Source organism: Pogona vitticeps, chromosome 3 (assembly GCF_051106095.1).
Source record: "Pogona vitticeps strain Pit_001003342236 chromosome 3, PviZW2.1, whole genome shotgun sequence".
Taxonomy (NCBI): Eukaryota; Metazoa; Chordata; class Lepidosauria; order Squamata; family Agamidae; genus Pogona; species Pogona vitticeps.
In genome coordinates this window covers 160,036,580-160,060,504 of record NC_135785.1, presented here as the reverse complement: position 1 = coordinate 160,060,504, position 23,925 = coordinate 160,036,580, and the positions used below count along the sequence as shown (strand labels likewise).

At 38.6% G+C, this 23,925-nt stretch overlaps 1 protein-coding gene across 3 annotated transcripts in view; it reads right to left on the bottom strand.

The window, feature by feature from the left end:
* Window positions 1-2,781: 2,781 nt before the first annotated feature.
* The window catches only part of CLYBL (citramalyl-CoA lyase), a 238,525-nt gene continuing 217,381 nt past the window's right edge, over window positions 2,782-23,925 (bottom strand). For all 3 annotated transcript variants that reach the window (XM_020801569.3, XM_072994652.2, XM_078391408.1), the window contains exons 7-8: window positions 18,696-18,820; window positions 2,782-3,136 (exon numbers count right to left, since the gene is read on the bottom strand). In XM_020801569.3, the coding sequence (XP_020657228.3) occupies window positions 3,041-3,136; window positions 18,696-18,820 (221 nt within the window). In that variant the 3' untranslated portion in view covers window positions 2,782-3,040. The remainder of the gene's footprint in view (window positions 3,137-18,695; window positions 18,821-23,925) is intronic.

Sequence of the window (23,925 nt, the reverse complement as noted above, 5' to 3'; positions counted from 1 at the left end):
GCGCTCCGGCAGGAAGTCCCCAGGCCGACTTCGAGTGACGACGGGTCTCGCCTCTCTTTCCATGGGACGGCGAGGGCGGATCGGATCTCACTGGAATGGTTTCAGCTGGGAGCATGGGGGCACTGACTTCGAAAGCTTCGCCCATTCCTGGCAAGAAGGACATCGGGACCGCCGGAAGTAACGCAGGATGTGGGCCCGGGGCCTCTCATGGCCCTGGAGACTTCAAGAGAAGAGGGAAGGCGGGAAAGTCATAAATATAGCTGCAGCGTAGCCCATGGGTGATGGAACTATGGTGAGGGGGAAGCAATGGGTTAAAGTTTAATATTTAGTCTCTTTATCCTCTCCTTCAATTCTATGCTTTGGTTATAAGTTGAGGATCAGGGTCAGACCTGTCCAGAGGCAGAATGCAGCAACTCTGGCATCAGAGTTCTTATGTTACAAAAGGGCAGCAAATGGTTAGTTTGAAGAAGCTACTTGGATGAGTAGCGAAACGTTTCAACCTAATAAGAAGTCCAGTTGCCACGACTCAGTTGTTTTGAGTACAATAGGGAGATTTCACCTCAGGTGCCAACATGACTTATTAAAATGAGGAAGCTGAGGCGGACTTCTTGGGGCACAAATCATGAGAAGACAGGACCAGCTTGGAAAAGACAGTAACGCTAGGGAAAGTTGGAGACAGTAGGAAAAGAGGAAGACCAAATATGAGTGTTGAGTTTGTAAAAACTGAGCAGGACTGTCAATGACAGGACATTTGGAGGTCACTCATTTATAGGGTTGCTGTGGGTTGAAGGCAACTTGGATGGCACATGACAACGAATGCATATTGACCTGGGACCTGAGTGAAGGAGTAGATAAGCAAGGAGGTCATGGTTAATTCTTGTACTTAAGTGTATGCCATTTCCAGTGCTGTGTCTTAATCTTATTAACTCACCAGGTTGGATCCAAGCTTGTTCATACTTGAGGAACATGTCTTTGCTATGCAGTACTTTACTACTGGAATTAAAAGGATTTAGATCTCAATGGGTCCTACTATTGTTATAGTCCTTCCTATTGCATTTGGTGGGATTAACTTTCTGATAACTGTATTTGATATTTCAGGTTCAAATATAGAGCCTAATCCTCCCTTAACACATTAAAATCACTCATTTGGATGTAAGATGAAGATGGCTAGAGGACGAAAACAGAAAAGGATGGGTTACCAGTTCCTTTAGGACAGATCAAGTGATTGCAGTGAACATAAGCCTTACCAATGGATATTAATTAACAAGCCCAAAGTAGATCCCCTGCTAAGGAACAGTTACAGCACACAGTGCCTGTAGTTTGGAGATACAGTGGTAGAAAGACAGGCCCCTGGAGGACTGGCTCTTCTGCATGGCTAAAAATCAGACCTCTTTCTATGGATGCTTATGGATATATAACCCCAAATCATATAAGTCCTGTTAATCACATAGCCACTGTTGCTGTAATGCTGAAAGGGTTAAAGGGTACCCCTTGCTGACTGAGAGGCATGTAGGCCAATTTCTGCCCAGAAGTACTGAAACGGGTAAGGATATTTATCCATAAAAATCTTCTGAAAAGTCAGACTGGAGATGACTGTCTAGTCTTCCGTTGTGACTACAAAAGGATGGCTGGAGTCTTCTTAAAGGGTTAACTAATCCATATGAAGTGGGTTTGAGTCTGACTCTTAAAGTGCATGCGTGGTGAATCAAGTCTATTAGCAAACTATCAGGATAGAACTAAGGAATGGCTCTTAACTTTGGATTAGTGATTCCACAAAGCAATGTGCCTTCAGGTTTAAAGAAGTTGTGAAAAGTTGCCATGTCTAGACACTGAAGGGGCTACTCTATCTTTAAAAGTTGCAGAGGAGGGGAAATGCGAGCAAGTTTCCTCTCCTATCCCAACAGGATAGTAAGAGTATGAGACATACCTGGTAAAATCACCCATTTCTTTACAGCTGTTGAAGCTGGGAGATGGATTTTTATGGATTTATTGCTGGTATCTGTGAACGATATACTGTAGTTCCTTACAAATGGGTTGCAATAGTCATATGAAGAAGACAGGGCACCTGTACCTTGAAAAGCTGAATGGAAGAGGGAGTTTCAGCAGACAAATGTAGCTTGTCATGCAAGTAGTATCTGCTGAAATTATTTCACACAACTGGTCAAGGTACAGGAAACCTGGAACCCTTTTCATGAGGCCACTCTAACAACAGAAATGCCTATTCTGTAAAATGTTTCCTTGCCCAGCATCCTGTTAGGTTTGTGTATTTGGACAGAAAATTATGCATGTCACTTTTGCAGTTTCACTTACACATGTGGTATCTGGTAATAGGATTCCATCCACTATTTCCCATTGGAGTGACTTGGTTTTCTTCTCCTGTACCGTTCATCACTTTGTAGAAGAGGGATTTTTTCTTTCAGCTGGCTGGATAGCTCAATGGTTCAGGTACCTGGCTGCAGAGCTAGAGGTTGGGAGTTTGAGGCCCCACTGTATTTCCTGTGAATATAGCTAGCCTGTGTGGCCTGGGGCAAGCTGTGCAGTCCCAGGACACCCCCATAAAAAGAGAACGATAACTCACTTCTGAGTACTCTTTACCTTGAAAATCCTGGATAGAATTATTATAAGTTGGAATTGATAGAACAACACAAAATACATACCTTAAACCCTTCCTTTCTGTTGCACCTGCCAAGATCCTTCTTCTAAAAGATACAAGAGCACTAACTTCCACATTAGCAGCTCCTCTGCAGAAAGTATGCAGAGGCAAAAATTAACCAGAGTCAGTTTGTCCTTGTTATGGATTAATTTTAATGAGCCCTTTCCCCCCAAATGATCCAATTGTACTTTCAACTCTGCCCTCGCAAGTGCTTCTTACAGGAAAGCACTGCGGTCCACGATAAGCAAGAAAAACATGTGGCACATTGTAGGGCATGCGAACAGAGTTCTGTTGAAGGCTGAACTGTTGCGTTTTTCCTTCTCCATGTATTATATGATCTTTTAAACAGCTCCCAGAGCCCCCCTGGGGGAAGGTTCGTTTAGCAGATCATTTTTTCTTGATGGCTGTGGCAAGCGTAACAATATTCTGAGCTTGCTTCAGTAATGGCATGTCGATCATGCTGCCACGGAAAGTGAAGGCCCCCTGGAAAAAAAACACAGAACATCAACTTCTTGAAAGGGACTTTGGGAAAGGAAAATTGCAGGCTTGGGTGAGTTTTAATACTTTGCTGCAAGTCCAGAATCATTAGATCTCACACAAAGTGAACATAGTTGTCTTGTACTGGCATTAAAAAGAGCCAAGAGGTGTAAGAAGCAAAGGGAGATGTAAGGACAAAGCAAAGATCTCTGCACGTGAAACATGCACACACAGAGAGACTGCAGATTCAGGCTTCGTCTTTTAATTCCTGGACTTAACCACCCAGGGACGCAACACACATTGGTGGTAGGGAGGGCTGCCCTGGCCACTAAGGCAAGGAGCCCTTCCTTGGTATTCCCCAGGGAAAAAAGAAGCCAAGATGGTAACTGTGAAGAGTACTTTGCATATATAGGAGATTATATGAGGGTGTCGTCCTTGCAATTCTTTTTTGTCCTGTGACAGACCTGCACTTACCACCAATCCAAGTGCTCTTTAGTGGTGTAATACTATTGAAATTCCACAGAGAACTTCTTCAACAGCATGAATTCAGACTAGTTAGAACCTTGGGTAAGCAACATTACCATTCAGAGAAGGGATCATTGTGGTGAATTCACAAGGCCAAACATGAACACAGGTGTATTGATGTGTTTGCCTTCTGAATGGCAGGACACAAATAGAAATTGTGGGCCTCAAGGAAAGATAAAGTGTGTCTGATTCATGAAAGCAGGAAAGCAGAACAAAATATGGCTGGATTTTTTTGATGACACTTCTCCAGGATGAATTGCAGAGAAGTCCCACCTCCCATTTCCTTATAGAGCCTATAGTGTTTTTATGATTAGGAACTCTGTTAAGGCTTCTCTTCATGGGAAAGCTGTTACAGTCCCAATCAGAATGCACTTACGAGTGCCACTGCAGACCTTGGCTATGAACACATGAAGCCCTACCTGCCTTCTGCATGGGGTGCCCTGCCTTTCCCACTATGCTTCAAACCTTACCTGCATTCAAATACCAACACCAGAATAGAACTGTAGTGCTTCTGAGAGCAATCTTAAGATGGATTGTCTGCAAGCTTTCCTCATTCTATCTTCAAATTGTGGTCAGACTAGATGAAGAGATCTCAAAAGCTAGCACGTTGTTTTATAAAACTAAATAAATGTAAGAACCAGCACAGACTGCAGGCTTTCACATTTTCTTCCTCAAGGAACTCCCTTTGCATTTTGTATCGAATGATGAGTAGGTATGCATGAACTATTGGAACATCGTAAAATAGAGACAACTTTCCCTCCTTGATGGTTAGAGAGAAATAGACAAAACATGTCCTATACCTCAGGCAGCAAAATATCTCAAGCCAGAACTGCAGTCTAAAAATCCCTGTCCCAAATCCTCATGCAAATATTGTAACTTTGGAGGCAAATGGTCCCAAGTTAAGAAATCACCATGGACGTTCTCAGTTGCGCTCTGAATCACGTAACTTGTTATGTAACAGATAATGTCTACAGTGATTTCTTAGTTTAAGGCAGGTTCTCTCCAAATGTTACATTATCTGTGTTACACCAGCGTAATTAGGCAAGATGATCTGGGCCACTGACTGGATATATGAATGGTTAGAGCATGAAAACATGTGCTCAGCAACAGTGGCAACATTCAGGCTATCTATATTTCTTACATGTTTGAATGTGAGCTAGCTCAAATTCTCAAGTACCGCTGGTTCATTAAAGCACAAAACGAAAAAGGGCTTCAACAGCTTTTCTGCTCCATACTACTTGAGAATAAGACAGAGTTCCACAGCCCAGATGTCGATAAAACAAGATAAAACAATATTAAAATATTAAATTTATTGTTCTATTTTATATCCTGCCATTCTGTATAACATACATGCAGGGCAGCACAATATTACCTGCCATTTTAGAAAGCACTGAATTAAGCAAACTGCAATCCTAGAATCATATTATTAAAATAGGTGAAAACCTCAAGGAAGAAATTAGTGTAGAAAATATCTAGGAAATAAACTGAGGATGACATTTGTACACATTAGAGTATCTGGTGGATTTAGAACCTAAAAAGATTTGGAAAAGAATAATTTTAAATCCTAGAACAACATTTTTTTTTCCTGAGCTTTACTCTTTAGCACTGTCAAAATGGAGACACAGATGTTAGAAAGTAAGGTGCTGAACAAGGGAGCGAATGGTTTTGTGTTTCATGGCAGAAGGCCAATGACAGGGCTTGTGTCATACAGAAACAAAGGGATTTTGCCTCTTATCTCAATGGTGAAATGTATCAGGAAATAACTGTAACAAAAGGAATGTTAATAAAATGACAAGCTAAATTCTATCATGGTATCTTCAGTGCTCCCTTTTTGCCACTAGTTCATGGCCCCCAAGAATATCTCTTAAAAGGAGTCTGGCCCTTGGGCTGAAAGACATTCCCTGTGTTTGTCTTAGAATCAATTTCCTTTATAGTTGGAGAAATGTGGAAAGATGGGCCCATTCATAGTTGAAGGTCATTCCCATGTGACTGCCTCATGCAGAGGTAGATCAAGAACAGTGACACCCACCGAGGACCAGTGAGGAGATATAAAGGATGCTGGTGGAGGAGGAAAGCATGGCGATGCAAGGAAGAGAAGGGCCAGGACAGGCAGCAGTGATTTTTGGACATTAAGACCTCCCCCTTCTCTCAAGGCCCCAAAAGGCTTCTCTAAGAAGAAAGGATCCCTAGGGAGACATGGAACCCGGGAGTTGGGGAATCAGACACTTTGAATTAGTGATAAAAGGTCATGACTGATGACATAATCAGCCTTGCATATGCAGAGCTACACCAACAGGATTTCAGCCAGTGTATAATCAGCAGGTTTTATACTTTTATTGCTCTCTAAAAGCAATGTGTTACAGGTAACATATTTGTAACATGTTAACTTTCGAACTCCACTAGAAGTTAACAATGCTTCATGCAATGCCTGCAGATGCCACAAACTGTCTGTATTTGCATATGTTGCAACCTATGCATGACATGTTCCAATGTTAAGTATTCTTGTTTTTTTTTTACTTTAACTTGCATGCACTGTGCAATTCATGATATAGGCATATGTTCAAATGTTATATATGAAATAGCTCTTACATAAGTGCTAATTATACTTATCCTGAATAATTGGAGGGAAACCTGACTGAAATCAACTGAAGTGGCTTTTAAGTAAAAGAGGTTTAGGTTGGAAATGGCCCTTTTAGTCACAGGGATTAATGGTCCTAGTACTATCAGAAAAATCACAGTCTCTAGAATTAAAGCTATTGGATGATAATGTGGTCTTATTCCAGGACAGACAATTAGAGTTACAAAACACCAGGTGACCCAGGGAGTTGGCTGTTTTGGGTAGAAATTGGTGTAATGCAAGTAAGTAATATCAAAGAAGTCTCTATAAACTGAGCTTCTTCCAGGTTTGTTCAAACTTGTCTTTTGACATACAGAATGAATGCGAACAAAAAGTTGTAATTACCAGCCAATACAGTGTTAGAAAGAAAGATTGGTTAATTTTAACAAAATCCATGCCAAATACAGTGAAATGAAAAACATAGGATTGCTGCCACTTAAATGAGCTGAAATGATATTTAGGCTGTATTGCCTTCCCTTTGAATGCTCTCAGTATGCCCCAAAGAAGGCCATCTGGCCAGAACATTAGTTCTTTTGTTACTTCCTGCTTTGGAGAAAGAAAGAAAGGCAGCTGAGCATCATTATACCTGTGAACACTGAATGGGGGAAAAACACACCAGATATTTAAGGTTTGGAAGGTAAGCTTTTGTGGCTTTCTTATGCGCAAGCCAAATCCATAGCCGATCATGCTCAGCAGCTCAGCTTGCCTTCATGAGCTGAGTTTGAAATACCTGTATTTTTCACAGTTTTGCCTACCCTTTCGTATTAGTAGGGATCCAGGTTTGGGGGCAAGAGATGGAAAAAGAGAAGCAACTTCAAGGGTAGTCTTTGTACATTTTATATATTTGGTATATAGCTAAAATACGAAGACTCAGAAACGCTCCAGTGAATAACAGGAACAGAGTTTACGCAGGTTACTTTTTTTGGACTACATTTCACAAGATTTGGCCATGTTGGCTGGTGAATTTCTGATATTATTGTCCAAAAAACCAACAACCTAACAACCTGGGGGTGGGTGGGTTTCGCTGAGAGGCTTATCTCAATGAAAGACTACAGTCCATGCCAGTCAATGTAGTGGTTAGAGTGTTGGACTGCAGCTCATGAGACCTGGGCTGAAATCCCTGAACATCCATAAAACTCCTTGGGTCAGTCAGTTTCTCAGCCAGGGTTGTTATGAGGAGAATGGGAGGAGGAAGAGCCACATATTTGCAACCTTGAGCAATCTGAAGGAAAGTCAGGATAGAATATAAACATGGCCAACAGCAGATGATAGAAAAGATCACTGTCTAAGACCCTGGAGAGCTAATATTAGAGCAGATACTCCCTGCACTACATAGACCAGTGGTCTAATTCATTTGTAGCAGTTTCACATAATACTCTTTGTCACTTGTGACTGAAGCTAAAGGCTTTGCAGAATAGGGTCCTAAGGAGAAGACAGTTCCCACTCTGATTCCAGGATTCTGGGATGTCTCAGTATGAAGAATGCCCCCTTCCTGGCCAGTGCTTTGCAGAAAATTCACAGTATCCTTGGGATAGCAGTGGCCTCAATATCATTTAAAGCAGATCATACCTAATGTAGATAAAAATACTGGATTTTGTTGAGTGGCCTTGCAGCAGGTTTGTAGACTAAAATATGCTTCTGTCAAGAGTGTTAGTGGTCAGTAAGTATACTTGTCTCATGAGAAGAGAAGACTCCCTGGAAAAGACCCTGATGTTGGGAAAGTGTGAAGGCAGGAGGAGAAGGGGATGACAGAGGACGAGATGGTTGGACAGTGTCATCGAAGCTACCAACATGAATTTGACCCAACTCCGGGAGGCAGTGGAAGACAGGAGGGCCTGGTGTGCTCTGGTCCATTGGGTCATGAAGAGTTGGACACGACGTAAGGACTAAACAACACAACAAAGTATACTTGACAGAAGTATATTTCAGTTTACAAACAGGATGAAAGCCCACTTGAACAAATCCAATAAACAGGATTGATTCATGCAGATGACAGAACTTTAATGTTAGCTGCTGCTGCTCAGCAGAAGATGTACTGTACTCTATTTTAATCTGCTGAATCCTCAGTTTACTCCTTTCCTCTATGAGTCACTGAAGTTCCATATCTTCCCTCCCTGCCCTGCTCTACTTTAACTGGAGAAGGGGAGAGACACCTCTCCATGTTTGTGTCTGTTTGTGAAATAGTCAGGATGAAGAGGTTACAAATGCATTCCTCCTTCTGCACTCTTTCCAGTTCCTTGCCAAAGGAGCACAAAACCACAAACACCCAAAAATCTGTCTCCAAGTTCCAGCTGTAAGAGCAGGGCTATAATGCTAAGATATGATGTGTCCTTCTCCATAGCAGAACAAGACCAGAGTTACTTGTATTGCTGCTTGCCAGAGATGGCACAGTCAAGATAGAACTTTGGCTGGCATTCAACCTGCCATGGTTTCTCCTCAGGTCTATAGGTACAGGGTGGTGTACTTACAAGGCAACTGGGAGCAGTACAGCATTCACTGCTAGAAATAGTTTACGCTGTGCTTTCCTCCCATGCGTTGCAGTGGCTAACATCTTGGGAAATTCCCTGTGTAATAAAGCTTCAAGAGGCAGACAGATAGAAGGCTGAAGGCTTTTGAAATGGGAACTGCAATTTTTGGGGCTGCTGCTGTATTTTACTAGATTTCTAGTCCACCTGTTAGAGTGCACGCTCTTCCAACATGGGATGCAACTTGTAATATGGTGTATTGCAGTAGTAGAGACTCTTTGGTCTTCTTCATCAGGTCAAGTTTGGGTCTCCCACCAACCTTTGAGGGGGTGTGAAAAGACTATACTGTGCATTCACAAAGTCCTATCTTTGTCAATATTCATATTTTAATATTCTTCTATAACTGAACTTAATATAGCAAACTTCTGGAAAAGACTGAAATTTCCAGAGCGATCCATAATATAGTATGGAGGAGGAGGTCTTGAAACAGTTTCATATGCTTCAACTCGATGTAAAAGATGCATGTGCAGAGACCCATAAGAAAGGCATGAGTCAATGGGTTGAATTCAGGATCAACCTTCTGTGGACAAAAGAGCTTTGATAATTCTTGCATGCTTTGGGGAGATACTCCCTTTCCCCCTCTCTCCCCTAATTCAGTAGTCCCCTGCCCTCCAGCTGTACATTTCATGGGAAAAGTCTACCTAAATCTACATTAAACTAGAGATGGCCACAAATTAAAAAATGAATCACCAAATTCATTCAAAAAATCACTAATTCATCTATTCATATTCATACTAATCAATGCTCCCAACGAAAATGAATCAATGGATTTTTAGCAAATACTGATGCATTGATTTGTTGGTCGATAAAATGACCCTTAAGGCACCTAGAGACATCAAAATTACAGGGAGGTCTCCTTGGAGTCTCCTCTACAGTCCTTCCAAGTTTAGTGACATCTGTTTTTCAGATGTCTGAGTTATACACTCACAAAGAGGTCCCTCAAGGGTCCCCCCGGGCACTTAAGAGACACCAAAAGCACAGAGAAGCTTCTCATGGCTTTCCTCTACATTACCTCCAAGTTTGGTGAAGACTGGGTTTTGACAAGCCAGCTGCTAAAGGGAACTGTCCTGGGGGGCCCCTCCTTGTGGGTGTATAACCTGGAGATCCAAAACCCAAATGTAACCTAACTTGCAGGGCTTGTATAGAAGAGTCAGGGGAAGCTTCCCTGCAAATCTGGTGTCTCTAGGTGCTTGGGGGGCATTTTATAAGGATTTAAATTTAAAAAAATAAACTGACAAATCAATTTGTTATTAATGATTCTTCAACCTTGACAAATCATGAATCATGATCATCACAGTTTTTCTGATTTGTGCCCATCTCTAGATTAAACTCATAGTGGTGTGAAGGGAATGAAATCCAATCCCAGCATTATGCTTCCTGAACCACTAATGTGAACTCTTCTTTTTAATATAAAGCTTTGTTCACACAGTCCTGTGGTTACTTCATAAGACAAAACAACTTATACAACACCCTAAGGTTTGAAATTCCACATCAAACTCATTGGGGCATATAATCCAAAGCAAGTTTTCTGGCATCCACAATAGTGGGATGTTAACCTTCTCCAGCAGTATATTATGATGAAATTTAAGTTTGCAGTATAGTTCTGTGCATATCTAGTCAAATATAAATTTTGTTGATGTCAGAACAAACTAAGTTAGGTGTGCACAAATTTGCTGCCTTAAAACACTCTGGCAAACCATTTGGTCACTGTATATAAAGGCAGAATCCTTGCTTTTACTGTGTGCATGTGCAATTGCCTACTGTGCATGTGATTTTTTCCCCTCAGTCTTTGTGCAAGGGGTATCACTACTGCATACACATGCAGAAGTCCAGTTGCTTTCAGTGATCTACAGCTTGTGCAATAATCATGGGGACATGATTATTCTGCAATAATACAATTCTACTCAAAATCCTTATGGGGCTGTGCTTTGTTTATAATCTCTCCTTACTCAATTGCTCCAGTTTCTTCTATGTGTATTTGGAATGCAAGGATGCTTTAGAAAGGAGTATAAAAATAGCTGGCCATGTTACATGTCCAAAAATTTCTGCTACTTCCCAAACTAGCAGAAAAGCAGTCTTTACTCTCAATAACAAGATTGCACAATTCACCTCATAAAGAAACTGTGACTTTTCAATTTACTGAAGGTATACAATTTACTCTCACATTTTGGGTAAAATGGCACCAAGCAGGTGGCGAAATGCTGGTAGAAGTGACTTAATTTTATCTAATGTACTGTCTATGTCATGTTGCAAGAAAGCTCCCAAATGAAATGCTTCTTAAAATTTATGTTTTAATTATGCAATTTAATGAAGTACTTCACGCGTTTTCATTTTAATGGCTCCAATTTACTGTTCAAGCAAACATCTGTACCTCTCAAGAAATTGCGGGGGGGGGGGGAGGAGGAATCAGTGAAGACTTTCTTTAGCTTACATTCACATTAGGTACTGACCCTGCTGCTCTAAAGTGTAGATTACTATACTTTTTTTGTGTATTACATCCAGGCCGTAAGACTCAACAAAGAGTTAGGTGTGTTTAAGCCCATTGATACCAATGAACTATATCTGCATGATTCTTTAGCTGGCTTCAGTGTGGTGCCAGTGGGGCATGAGGTAAAGATGACCCGTGAGCAGGGCAGCTAACGTTATGTTATTGCAGATATGCTCAGATCTCAAACAATGTCACCAAATGTCCTTGTGGTCACCAATTTGGATTATGGTCTTTCTTCTCATCCCCTTCCTACACAGCTTTCCATGCCAATTGAAAATCTACCCTGGAGGACCTACAAAGCCCTTTTGAGGGCCAAGGTCTGTGGGTGCATGAGTGCTGCAGGAGGAGAAGAATGGTTTCCTTTCCAGTTTCACTGATGGAAGTGATACAGTCAATAGAATGGCTCTGCTGGAGCTTAAGCTGTTTTTCCCCCAGGACAGATATTAATGGGAAACAGCCTTTAATGTAGATGTGTTTGTGCAAAGGGCACTCCTCCACCAGCTATGAAAAGGTTGAATCAATGTATAGGGACAGCACGCTAAAGACAGCAGAATGGTATGATAAAGGGACAAATCAAGCCACCACAAGGCCTCATAACAATTCATACTTCCTCTTTCCACCATCTTGAAAAGAAAAAGCATAGGCTGACTTCCCATGTCCACCCCAAGCATGGCACAGCTTTCTAACTAGCAACTGACTGCAAATTAAAAGAAGACATTTCTGCAAATAAGGCAACTCCATTTTATTAACAACAAACATTACCCAGCTTTCTCCAGGTGACAAGCCTGTTAGTCCCATCCCCATCCCAATGGCTGTTTCTCTTCTCTCCTCACCACACCTCAACATTTTTTGTGGTGAGCTTTCTTTCAACATACGTTGCTGCTCATTCGACCCATACCAGCTTCACTTGTAACCTGTACTATTTTGGGTTAGCACTTTTTTGCTTCACTCTTCCTTCTCCAAATGCCCCTTTTCACCCTTATCAGGAGCCAGATGCCTTTCCTTTCTCTCTTTCAAAGTTGTTGTATTCTAGTTCCCGAAATCTACGTATATCTTTCATTTCATGAAACTTATTTGTTAATTACGCAGATCGTGTGCTGGACCATGAAGGGGCCAACCAGCTGGCACACACACTCTACTGCTAATTTTCCACTCAGATACTTCCCCAGGAATCAGGATTCAACTAAATTTGGGATTGTGTCTAAGGCATCTGGAATAACCTAATAGCACATGTTCTCAACATAATGGGAGCAGTCGTGCTGGTCTGAGTCAGGGTTTGGTTTGCTGCATGAATTCCCAAGAAAATGCATTATGTATGTTCAAAAATGCCTTTAAATTATTATTAATAGTAGTTATTCTAATTAATAAAAGCAATGACAGGATTAAATAACACTTCTCCAACAGCCCTTCCAAGTCTGATAAATAGTTGTTTTTTAAACAGTTCATTAACTCAATGGGACTTCCTGCAGGTAAGTGAATATAGGATAAGACTGCAGGGTGAAAGACCATGTGATTCTGAAAGGGGCTGTTAGCCCCTTCTCCCCTTGCCTCTCCCCCTTCCCACTGTCCTCTCTTTGCTCCCAATGCAGGCAAAATGCAACATGCATATACAAAACACAAAAAGCCTCCAACCATCCAAAGAAGTGAAGACAGCAGGCAAACTTTAATAACCTTCTTTAACAAATGCTTGGGATATTCTAGTTTTCCCATCTGGAGACTGTCACTTTGACCCTGGAATAGCAATGCTACGTAATGTGGCTGCATTACAATACATGTGTATGCAATGCAGAGATTAATCAATCCCTCAATAATTTTAAATAGCTGATTGGATAGTTCCGTGAGTAGGGCACCTGGCTGCAGAGCTAGAGGTTGGGAGTTTGATTCCCCACTGTGCTGCCTGTGAGGAGAGCCAGCTTGTGTGTCCTTGAGCAAGCTGCACAGTCTGAGGATGCCTCCAGAAGCTGGGAATGGTAAACTACTTCCAAGTAGTGTCTACCTGGAAAACCCTGAAAAGGGTCACCAAAAGTCAAATTGACTGGACAGCACACAATTATTAGTAGTATAATTCTAAATTTATAAAGTCTCAAAATGTTATGTCTGTCACAGCGGTGAATTCACTTCTTGGCTGAACATAATGCAAGAAAGCAGGATCATTGCTTCTTGCAAAATAATTGGGCAGAATACTGACTGCATTTGCTGCCTTGCATCTCTGTTTCCACAAGAGCTAAAGAACAGGGGTGTGATCACACCAAAAAGAATCACTTTGCCAGGAGAAAGTGACTTTCCGCCTTTTGGGGAAATCACTCCAGTCCACCTCCCATCATCCAAATAGCAACTCTGTACTGCTGAGGTCCAGCTTGGACACAGGTTGGGGTTGGACTGGAGTGTTGTGTGTTGTCTAGAATCCCAGAAAAGCCCAGTGAAATAGGCCTCTCCCCAGCACCCAAAGCTCACTTAGCCTTTCCTCTGTTTCCTCTCTTCCCACACATTGCATCACCCTGCCACAACTTGAGACACGCTGCAGATGCTATTTTGGTCACACGATCATCAGATGAACCCCAAATGTCTGGATGATATAACAAGGCTTTCTCAGTGATGGCAGACCCACTGGACTGGCATTCACATTGGTTAAATTTCAAAGCCAGTTGAGAAAAAGCTTTTCTGCTAGGATGTTGCTCAACAGTTGGACCTGTATAATACTATCCTTAAGCTCCCCTGTATCAGAACAGTATAATTTAAAGATGGTATCCTCTGAATCTGATGTTAAGTGATTGCTGTATGTTTTATAAGGTTATTAATTATAATGTCTTACATACTGTGACTATCCAGGCACTGTTAGTAATGAAAGGCATCAGCTAAAAATTTCTTTAAATAATGAATAAAATTAATTTTTATAACTCCCTAGTTTGGTGGTGGTTTTTATTTCAACAGATGAGAAACTAAGATTACAAGAAAATGTCTTGTCCAGTGATTTTGTGACTGAGACAACATTCATTCCTCTCAATCTGTGAGTGACAGATTATACACATAGATGCCTGGACCGTGTCAAGAGAAAGTCAGTTTTCGTTCAAGAGAATTTGGATTCTGTAACCAGTGTAAATAATGCAAATGAAAACAACTTGCTTGATTTGTCTTATTTCATATAAAGCATCCTGCAATTCATACTAATCTATGTAATTTATTTTGGATCTGTCAATCAGGTGGCCAGACAAGGAACTTCATGGGGTACTGCAGCCTCAGTTACAGTATAAGCTATTCCTTTGTTTTGTAAACCTCACCAGGCACCATCCACATTCTTTTAAGCAGATGTTCATAGTCATGAAGGCTAGAATGTTGAAATTCTTAGGAAGCTAAGCACCTACAGTGGTAATTTACCAGTGTGTGTCCAGAACCAAACTGTATGCTCCTGTGGAATAATACTACAAAGAACAGCTTTATCCATGGCACTGAATACATAAATAAGCACTACTGTGGGATCAGAAGTATTACTGTACTAACAATATCACATTTGTCACAATATTCTCTGTATTTGACTATATTAATGTGATTATTTATCTCAGTTGATCCTTTGATGCAACTAAACAGAATCTATCTGTTAGAGTCATATCTTGCTTCAAAACCATTTCCTCCCCTTCCCCTAAGAACTTTCAACTGTTAAATATGTTTAGGTTCTTCTGCTTTTACACATCTAGATTCCACACCCCTGGTCATTAGTCACATGGAAATAAAGGGGTGATAACATGTTGTGTAAGAACATACATATCCCAATACAGAACAAAATGTGCTTAATGTGAACATTCTTACTTGAGTTTTGCTTTGTACTCTTAATTCTAAGTGATCCATGCGCACAAACCTACTGACATATATAGATGTTCTTAACTGAGATGGATTTCTGATACTTTTCTGGTTATAAGTATATTGCTGGTCTGCATAAAAATGACTGACAATCTATTAGCTATGGATTTGTAAACTGAATTTAAAAAGAGAGACATTTAAGTCAATACAGTCTTAACGAACATAAAAAATGAAAACAACGTAATAATGTTTTCTAAATGTTTTAAATTTTTCTTACACAGTTACAGCGCAGTGCTCAGAGTATCCTTTTCGTTGGGACTGAAAGTACCTAAAGTATATCAATTCCTTCAAAATTAAAAAAAAACTTTAAAATTTATATATTACCTTATTACTTATAGCCTAAGATAACATACAATTTCATAATTTTATGTTGATTAAATTATTTTTAAATCCTTTATTCATGAGGAAAGATCTAAGCAAAACTGGTGGAATGGTGTATAAATATCTATTAACTGAATCCTGCCATTATAGGGTGGTGCCATTATAGATAAATAAAGTAAACGTACATTATGTATTGGTGTAGAAAACTTATCGTGGCAATATCAATGTTCTCCAACCATTCCATTTTTCATAAGATTTTATAACTCAAGTTTCCTTGCCGTGCAAGCAAATAAACAAAAAATCTCAATTTTGATACTGAATTTGCTGCTGCTCCCTTACCATAATGTCAGTCCCGATATATAACACAGTTGAAATAACCATTTACGACTCAACTATTTCTAGTCTATTTATTGCTTCATGCTCAACAAAAGTGTTTCATTCTCCTAGAAGCAGGAGTATGACTTGCTCAAAGAACACTGGTTTGTACCCTCCAAACGGTGATAAATGGTGTGAACTGATTGCTGTATGTTAATGTAAACTACTGTTGACTGAGGGCACCGAACTTTGTTCTCAAAGAACTTCTAATTAACAATAAACTGTGATCCCAGAGGCTCAAGACCAGCAATTTATCTGTGAGCAAACGAGTCACTCTAATCCTTTGAGTTTCATTTTGTTTCCAGGCTTTCAGTTTTGATTAATAACACACATGCACACGCATGTACTGTACTTAATACTAGAGGAAGACTTAATACTATCAGTCTAGAGTTCTGTTTTCATTTTTGCTGAAATGTGAGGCTTTAGTATAACAAAAGAGATTGGAAGCAAAATAAAGGCAAGCAACATTATTGCTGGCAATGTAGTATCTGTATACAGTATTAAGTCTCTTAGAAGGAAAACAGTAATGTATAAGCAACATACAAAGTACAGTGTATCAAGACAAGAAGCCTTAAATCATGATGAAAATTTTAGTATCCTTTTTGCACTCATCACACAAGTTGTTGTTGTTGGGGTTTTTTTGAAAATTATGTGATGGGACTTGAGCAGACTTTTTTCAAAGTGCTAGATTTTTCAGTCTACCAATGCAAACTCTGATAAGAGATCTTCAGGAAACATTGATCACACAGCATCCCATTTCGTCTCACCTTTGGAGTGCGACCAGACTTTTGCCAAAGTCAATGGCAAAGCTCTCGTTCACTTTGATGAGGTCAAAATTTAATTCCATAGAGAATGCCTTCTGTCACATTTATAAATACTAGGAGTTAACACTAGGTCATACAGGACTGCCATATTTCCATGAATCATATTCACAGGCAGTGGGCAAAACAAATTAGCTGGGAAGTACAATAGCTTTTCTAAAAATGGTTTGAGCTATTTGCCCTTAACTGCATTACCATGTATTCCAATATATTCCAAAATGAAATTTGGAGAAGCATTAAACAAAGCAACAATTTGAGAGGACCTGTAGCTAACATTCTTTAGAACAATTTAAAAAACAACAACACTCTTTAACGATACAAATTCCTTATACGTTAGGTGTGCAGCTGCTAATGGAGTTGTTTGAACAATAGGTTTTTGATACTGAAAGGGGTTTGATACTGAAAATGTGTATTGCTTAACAGTGAAAAAGAGCTAAATATAAAGATTCTGCCTGATTATCAGCCTCTTCATTATCTTTCTGTGCACTGTTCAGAATTGCCTAGAAATTATTAGGTGCCATATGTACAACCCCATCACTGCACTGCACAGCCACAGATGGGTGTATATAGAGAAATACAAAACAGAAAAGGGGGTAATAGGAAATGGGGAAAAAAGAAAGCTGTTAGTCTATTTTATCTTTATTATTCAGAACAATAAAGCATATATAAATAATGTGAATAAAAGGAACAGATACAGATTGCGAATTTAGTTATACCTTATGTTAGTGTCCAGGTTGTCCTTCAGTGTTGCAGTTACACAATAAACTACTAGTTAACATGGGAGAGGAATCATCATCGGTTTATTCTGAAAAGCAGGTGCTATAAAAATGTCATGGTAACATACAAATATGTATGTTATTTTGGTATTTCTGTAACAAATGCATGAAAATAGCCCTAGAGTTTCAAAGAACAGTGAAGTGATAATGGAAGTTGTGAGGGATCAAAGTACATATGCCCATATATTCTATGTATACATATATTTTTGGCAATTGCGTGTTGTGCAAATGGCACTGAAAGAGTCACACCTACTCTGCTGCACTTCTGGACACTAAAACTTTGCTGGCTGGAGAACCATTTCCGATTTTGGCTCTTACTAAAAGAAGCACATTTAATTGCAACTCCCACCTCCCGAAAGTGGCAAACTACATTATAGCAAATAACCTTTAAGATAATTAGCCGACAATGCTGCAGCTAGCATAAAATTTTCCTTCAGGCGACCCCTAATTTAAGTGTTACTGGCACAAAGTGAAGACAGATTGTGCTTCACCACCACAATGTTTACATAGCAGAAACCCACAGAGCAGGAAACATGAGACTCAATGATGCACTAAATTAGGAACAATCATATTCAAGCGCTAATTTGCTCTCTTTCATATATTAAAAAACTCCAGTCCAAAAATAAGTTCTAATAAATATCTTTCCAAACCCACATTGGAATGAACACGGGCCTATCCTGTAAGCATGCATGTATTATGGATAACTTTCCTTGCAAGTATCGTCAAGATCAAAAACAGAACAAATGCTATCTGCTATTTGGAAAGCAGAAAAAGAGAAAAGAAAGACTGCTTAGCCAATTTCTTAATTTTAAGTCAGGTGGGCATTTTGTAAATTGGCTGTAAATTTGAGTAAAGGGCAGGCTATAAAACCACAATAAGTGAGTGAGTGAGTAAGTAAAGTTTTACATTATTCCTCATCTTCAAATACATAAATAAGATTACTAATTCAATTAGCTGAACTAGCTTGATGCTAAGTTGCAATATCTACATTTATTTCAAAGGCTATTATTCATACAGTACTAAAAATAATACTAATAATACTAATAAATGATTGCAACTGCCATATGAAATGAATGTGCCATGGATTTCCATATACAATACTTTATCCCACCACTAATGCATCTTGTATAAAATATAGTGCACAAGGATATTCTGTATACTATGTACTTGCTCCTGTTTTCTTCATAATATAAAAAATGACAGCATATAAATTTCCTTCATCTGAAACAACACTCACTCAGCAAAGGGACAAAGAGGTTTACCTTTCCTATGCGCTGATGTTCATCGAAAGCTGTAATCAGTTCTTGCGCCCACTTTATTTTTTCAGGGCTTGGCGTGAACTGTTCTTGGACAACAGCAACTTGATTAGGGTGAATCACCTGCTTACCTGTGAAGAAGATTAATAACCTGAGAATCAAGCATTAGCCAGCAGATGTTCCAGCAAAATGTTCCAATCACTTGAGGCTCTCAAAGGCTGTAGAGTGTCTCACAGTTAATAGTTCATTTAAAAACAACAACCCACAAACCTTTCTGTTTTTTAAAACTGCAGAATAAGTAACCTTATTTCCATCCCCCTGAACTGAAATAGTGGAAAACAGTAAAAAGGTTCCCTGGCAACAGTAACATCAACCTGAATAACTCTAGTATTTAAAAATGTGTCTGACAGTTCATTACTTTTTGACCAGCTCTACAATCCATGGTATAAAAGATATTTAAGAGGCTTCATAATTCCTGTTCTGTTAAAAAGGTAAACAGTGTGTGTGTGTGTGTGTGTGTGTGTGTGTGTGTGTGTGTGTGTGTGTGTGTGTGTGTGTGTGTGTGTGTGTGTGTGTGTGTGTGTGTGTGTGTGTGTGTGTGTGTGTGAGAGAGAGAGAGAGAGAGAGAATTAACAGTGAAAGCATAAAGCTTTTTAAAGATTCAGTGCTTCCTTGTTTCTATATATTTCTCTCTGCATTGCCATATAGTCAGCTATATTTTAGGAGTATTCTACACTTTTTTACAGTGCTTGTTTTATAGATCACTTGTACCATGCCAAAGTCAGAACTATGAAGCCCTTACAAATATTGGTCACAATCCACCACAGTGTTCTGCTTCACAATGTGGAGGGAAATGAATGGGGGAGACTCAAGAACAAGATACTTTTCAATGGGGTTTGTACACAAGACGTTTCCTTATTAACTGTCCTTTACAACATGACTTAAAATCCTCTCCCATCTTCCTTGCCAAAAAAGGAAAATAAAATAAAATAAAAAGAAAAGTAAGATAAAGTCTAATCAAAAGGAATGAACTTAAAAACAACATTCATTGATCAGTTAATATTTGCAGCCTGTGATATACTGCACTCTGATTAAAAGTTTTATTATATTTTATACAAAGTGTGGTGATAGATTGAATAGAGGCTTAAGTTTCATTTTTAGAAGGCTAAAAGGAAAAAAAAATAGATTTTTAAAATATTAGAAGATTAATAACCTGAGAATCAAGCATTAACCATGCTTAGTGATTAAAAAGCCTTTTTTATTAAATATTTGGTTGCTTTAAAAACTGCTTACAAGAAATAATATTTCTATATAGATATTTTCTAAGAAAAATATAGAATTATATATACAGAATTATGTTGACACTGACATTCATTCTTGCATTTCTATTATTTTAAACAGCCTAAAGCTATAGTAGCTGGCCACCTTGCACTGTTTTAAAAATCTGTGTAAGAAATAAAAATTAGAAACATTAAAATTTGATATGCTTCCATTCCTTCATAAGAAGATTTACTCCCTACAATTACAAAATAAGTCAAACAGGAAAACAATCATGGTCCTGTTCCTCAAAATGCTTTATTTTCTGCTGAAGGTCTTGACTACAGTGAAGATCTCAGTCTTTTCACTGGGCTACTTTAAAACAGATTCTTTTACCCCCTTGACACTTCTTTTGAGAGCAGGCGGAAATGTAGTTTGGAAAGGACTATAGCTGATTGGTTCTAATGAAAAATACAATGGAATGGCAGGCAGCATTACATTTTGGAGTGCGCACAGTGTTTCAGAAATTCTTCGTTTACAGAAAAAAAGTTGTACAACAGTCAACTATATTATTCTATTTATATGAGAGTTGCATATTCTTCTGAAGTATATTCATTTTCAGTTAGTTTAAAATTCATGAGAAAGTCTATATTAAGTCCTAATATATTTATACAAATGTTTATATGCTGCCTTTCTGTATAACTTCAGCTGGCTCAGAAAAATAAAACAATATAATGCCATGCACAAACAACAATAATAAGCCAACAAAAACAGTAGTAATAGCAAGAAGAGATTTATCCCTGGTTTCTATAATTTGTTGTGAAATAAAAATTCTTTTGATTTATTACTGAAACAATTATTTAATTCTTACAGAATTAGTTACCCGGAAATTGTTCTTTGCAAAAAAGATGCTTTTCCCCCAGCCAAGTTGCATTTTTGGATATTTAATTTTGTTTTATTTTAATTACATTACAATTTATTATGAATCAAGTATATTTATTATACTTTGGAATTTAAATGTTCAATCTAATACAGATGGAAAAATATATAAAATCCTCCAAAATTTGATTTCTAGAAAAATATTAAAGTGAAGAAATTAGGGTAATTTTCTGAATACAGGTATATCAGAATCTTCCTTATCCTAAATTAAAAAATGTTTGCTATGACGTCAATAAAATGAATATTCATTTGTACTCTGTTTTACTTTGAAATGATCAAATTATAAAACTAAATTGTGAATAGGCAATTCATTATGAAACCCAGAAAAGTATACATTTCCAAAGAAAACTGTTATAGAATACCCCAAACACTGGTCAATTTTTTTTAAAAAAGGAAGGTGTTTTGCTGTAACATAAACCTGGGTGAAACATTTCATTAAAAGCTATTTCATTAAAAGAACTTCAGGCTTTCAAAATTGTGACATCAGTAAAAACATAAAACACACCATTTGATTTATGGCCCTTTTGTTACACCTTCTGTACTGAAAACAGCTATACAGTATAATGGACTTCAGTGTCATGGAGAAACAAGGGAAATATTTTAAACCAAACTGTTGTTATTGACAAGTCACAGAGAGGTTGCAAAACTGGAAGGCATTAAAATTTATGACCATGAAATCCTTTTTGCAGTACCATTTGACATATCGTGCTTCAAATCAATACCCGTCAAGTCTTCTATGTAACTCTATGATGGTGTTATTTTTGCCTTCTGCAAAAAAGCAGAAAAGCCTAAACTATTTCATATTCATATCTAGCTGCTCAGCATGCTGCACTAGAGAAGCTGTAATGACTAAAGTGATGAAGTCTCATCCCAGGGTTTATCATTATCATTTACATAAACAATATTACAGTTGATGGACAATTCTATAGACAATGCATTAGCTTTAGTCTTATAGATGATTATTTTTCCATGCCCTATTTAGAGAAAACTTAGCAACTGAAACAAATGGAGCTTCTATCAGTCATGACTAGAAGTACCATTAATTTCAATGTCCCTATAGCAATCTGAATCCAACCCAGCATCCTGATTAAGTAAGGGTGGATCCAATAAGGGTATTTCCTTCTTGGTTACATGGCCCTATTCCGATACAAAACAGATCCTATATTTAGAAATGATGACTGAAAACATGGCTGCTGCATATGGTAAGGCGTCATTCCTATGTGAATCTTCTAAAGAGTAAGGCCAGTTGAATAAAATTGGATTTACTGTTACACAGGTGCACTGTAGAAGGTTTAAAAAAATGAAGGAGGCATTTAAGGATCAGTGATAGGAACTACGTGATCCCAAAGGTTAAAGAATTTTTGTTCTAAAATTACAGAGGGACACTCATACAGAAGGTCATACAATAGAATTGTGTAATTACCATTCTTACCAGCTTGAAATAACTAAAATTATCATTTATCATCTATTGAATGCCAAACAAACACTGGAGGACATGTTGCAGTCCTAACAATAATTGTCCAAAACGTTTCTTAGAGTTTCTCACAACCCTACCACTTTTACTACTAATGTAAAGACAAAAAGTTATGAAACTTGAAATCTTATTGAATTTAGACACTTCTTAATATTTCTCTCTCCTATTTGGAAAACACCCCTCAGCATGCTTTAGAGCAGCCATTCTCAATGGGGGGCCATATGGCCCTCTGGGAAACCCTGGCACATTTGAAGGGGGCCACAGACTTATAAAGTTTGTTATGCACGTTGTACAGTCCTGATTTGGCCTATATTTCTTTCATATTGTGTTTATGGCTATGGGCCCCCAAAAGTTGATAATGGCTGCTTTAGAATAAGAAATTGCCGCCCAGAATAGACCATTGGTCCAGATGGGTGGGGTAAATAAATAAATAAAATAAAATTGGGGGCAGAGGGTTAAATTCAACTAATAATACCAACTAGAATACACCCAACTGAACCAATGGGGCTCATAAATTTTGACTTAAGATGTCTCATTTGTTGCTTCAATATTCTCTAGTATTTCAGTGTATACCTGTTATTATATGTCATCAAGTCATCCCTAACTTATGGGGACCATTTGAATGAACAATCTCCAAAATGTCCTGTCCTCAACAGCCCTGCTCAGCTCTTCTAAATTGAAACCTAGTAATACCTCTCCAGTGCTGTGGGGGCTGCAGTTTCTTTCAGGATTGATATGGTAGTAAGGGCAATGATTCCTTCAGAAATAAATGTCATTTTTACTCACATATGGCTGGAAGCCAAGAGAAGAAGAAATCAGAAGCCATTACCACACCATTGACTTTGGTTACACATGAAATGATTGACTGCAGCTGCATACACTACAAATACAGTACTGTCAAATAGATATCCAAGTGCTTTAGTGGGTGGGTAGGTAGGCACACCCAGCTCCACATTACTATTAGTGTAATGTATGAAAAGGGTGTTGTGTTACATTTGAAATTGCACCAAGTAATGCCTGATGAGACTATTGAACAGGGTACAATCTGTCATATATCTGAAGTGTGCACCTTGCCATGTTCTTTTCCATTTCTGAAATTACCCTGCTAGTACAAAACAGTGCAAACACAAGATGCTTGTGTGTTAGCTTGTTTGCGCTTCCAATACATTCTGAGTTGCTACGTCTTTAAATCTCTCTCTCTCTCTCTCTCTCTGAATTTGAACAAGAGCTATCAAATCTTCACAAAACATGCTTTTGCATCAACCTAGGACTTATGCTATAATAGTTCCAGTAAAATCTTTGGGTTTTTTTTTTCCTATTGTTTTTCTGATAAAAAAAAACGCCACAAGAATGGGGATAGGAATAGACTGCAGGTTATTTTTCTCATATTAGTAACGTTATTAACAGTAAGATTTTAAATAAAGTGCCGTATAAACTGTGCAACAAAATGGTAGGGTAATTTTCCCACCAGAGAGCATATCCAAGAGAAGTCTCTTGACAGAAAATAATGTAAATCTGTAGTAAGACCTAAATTAGCCTTAGGTTGTTCCAAAAATCAAGTAATGA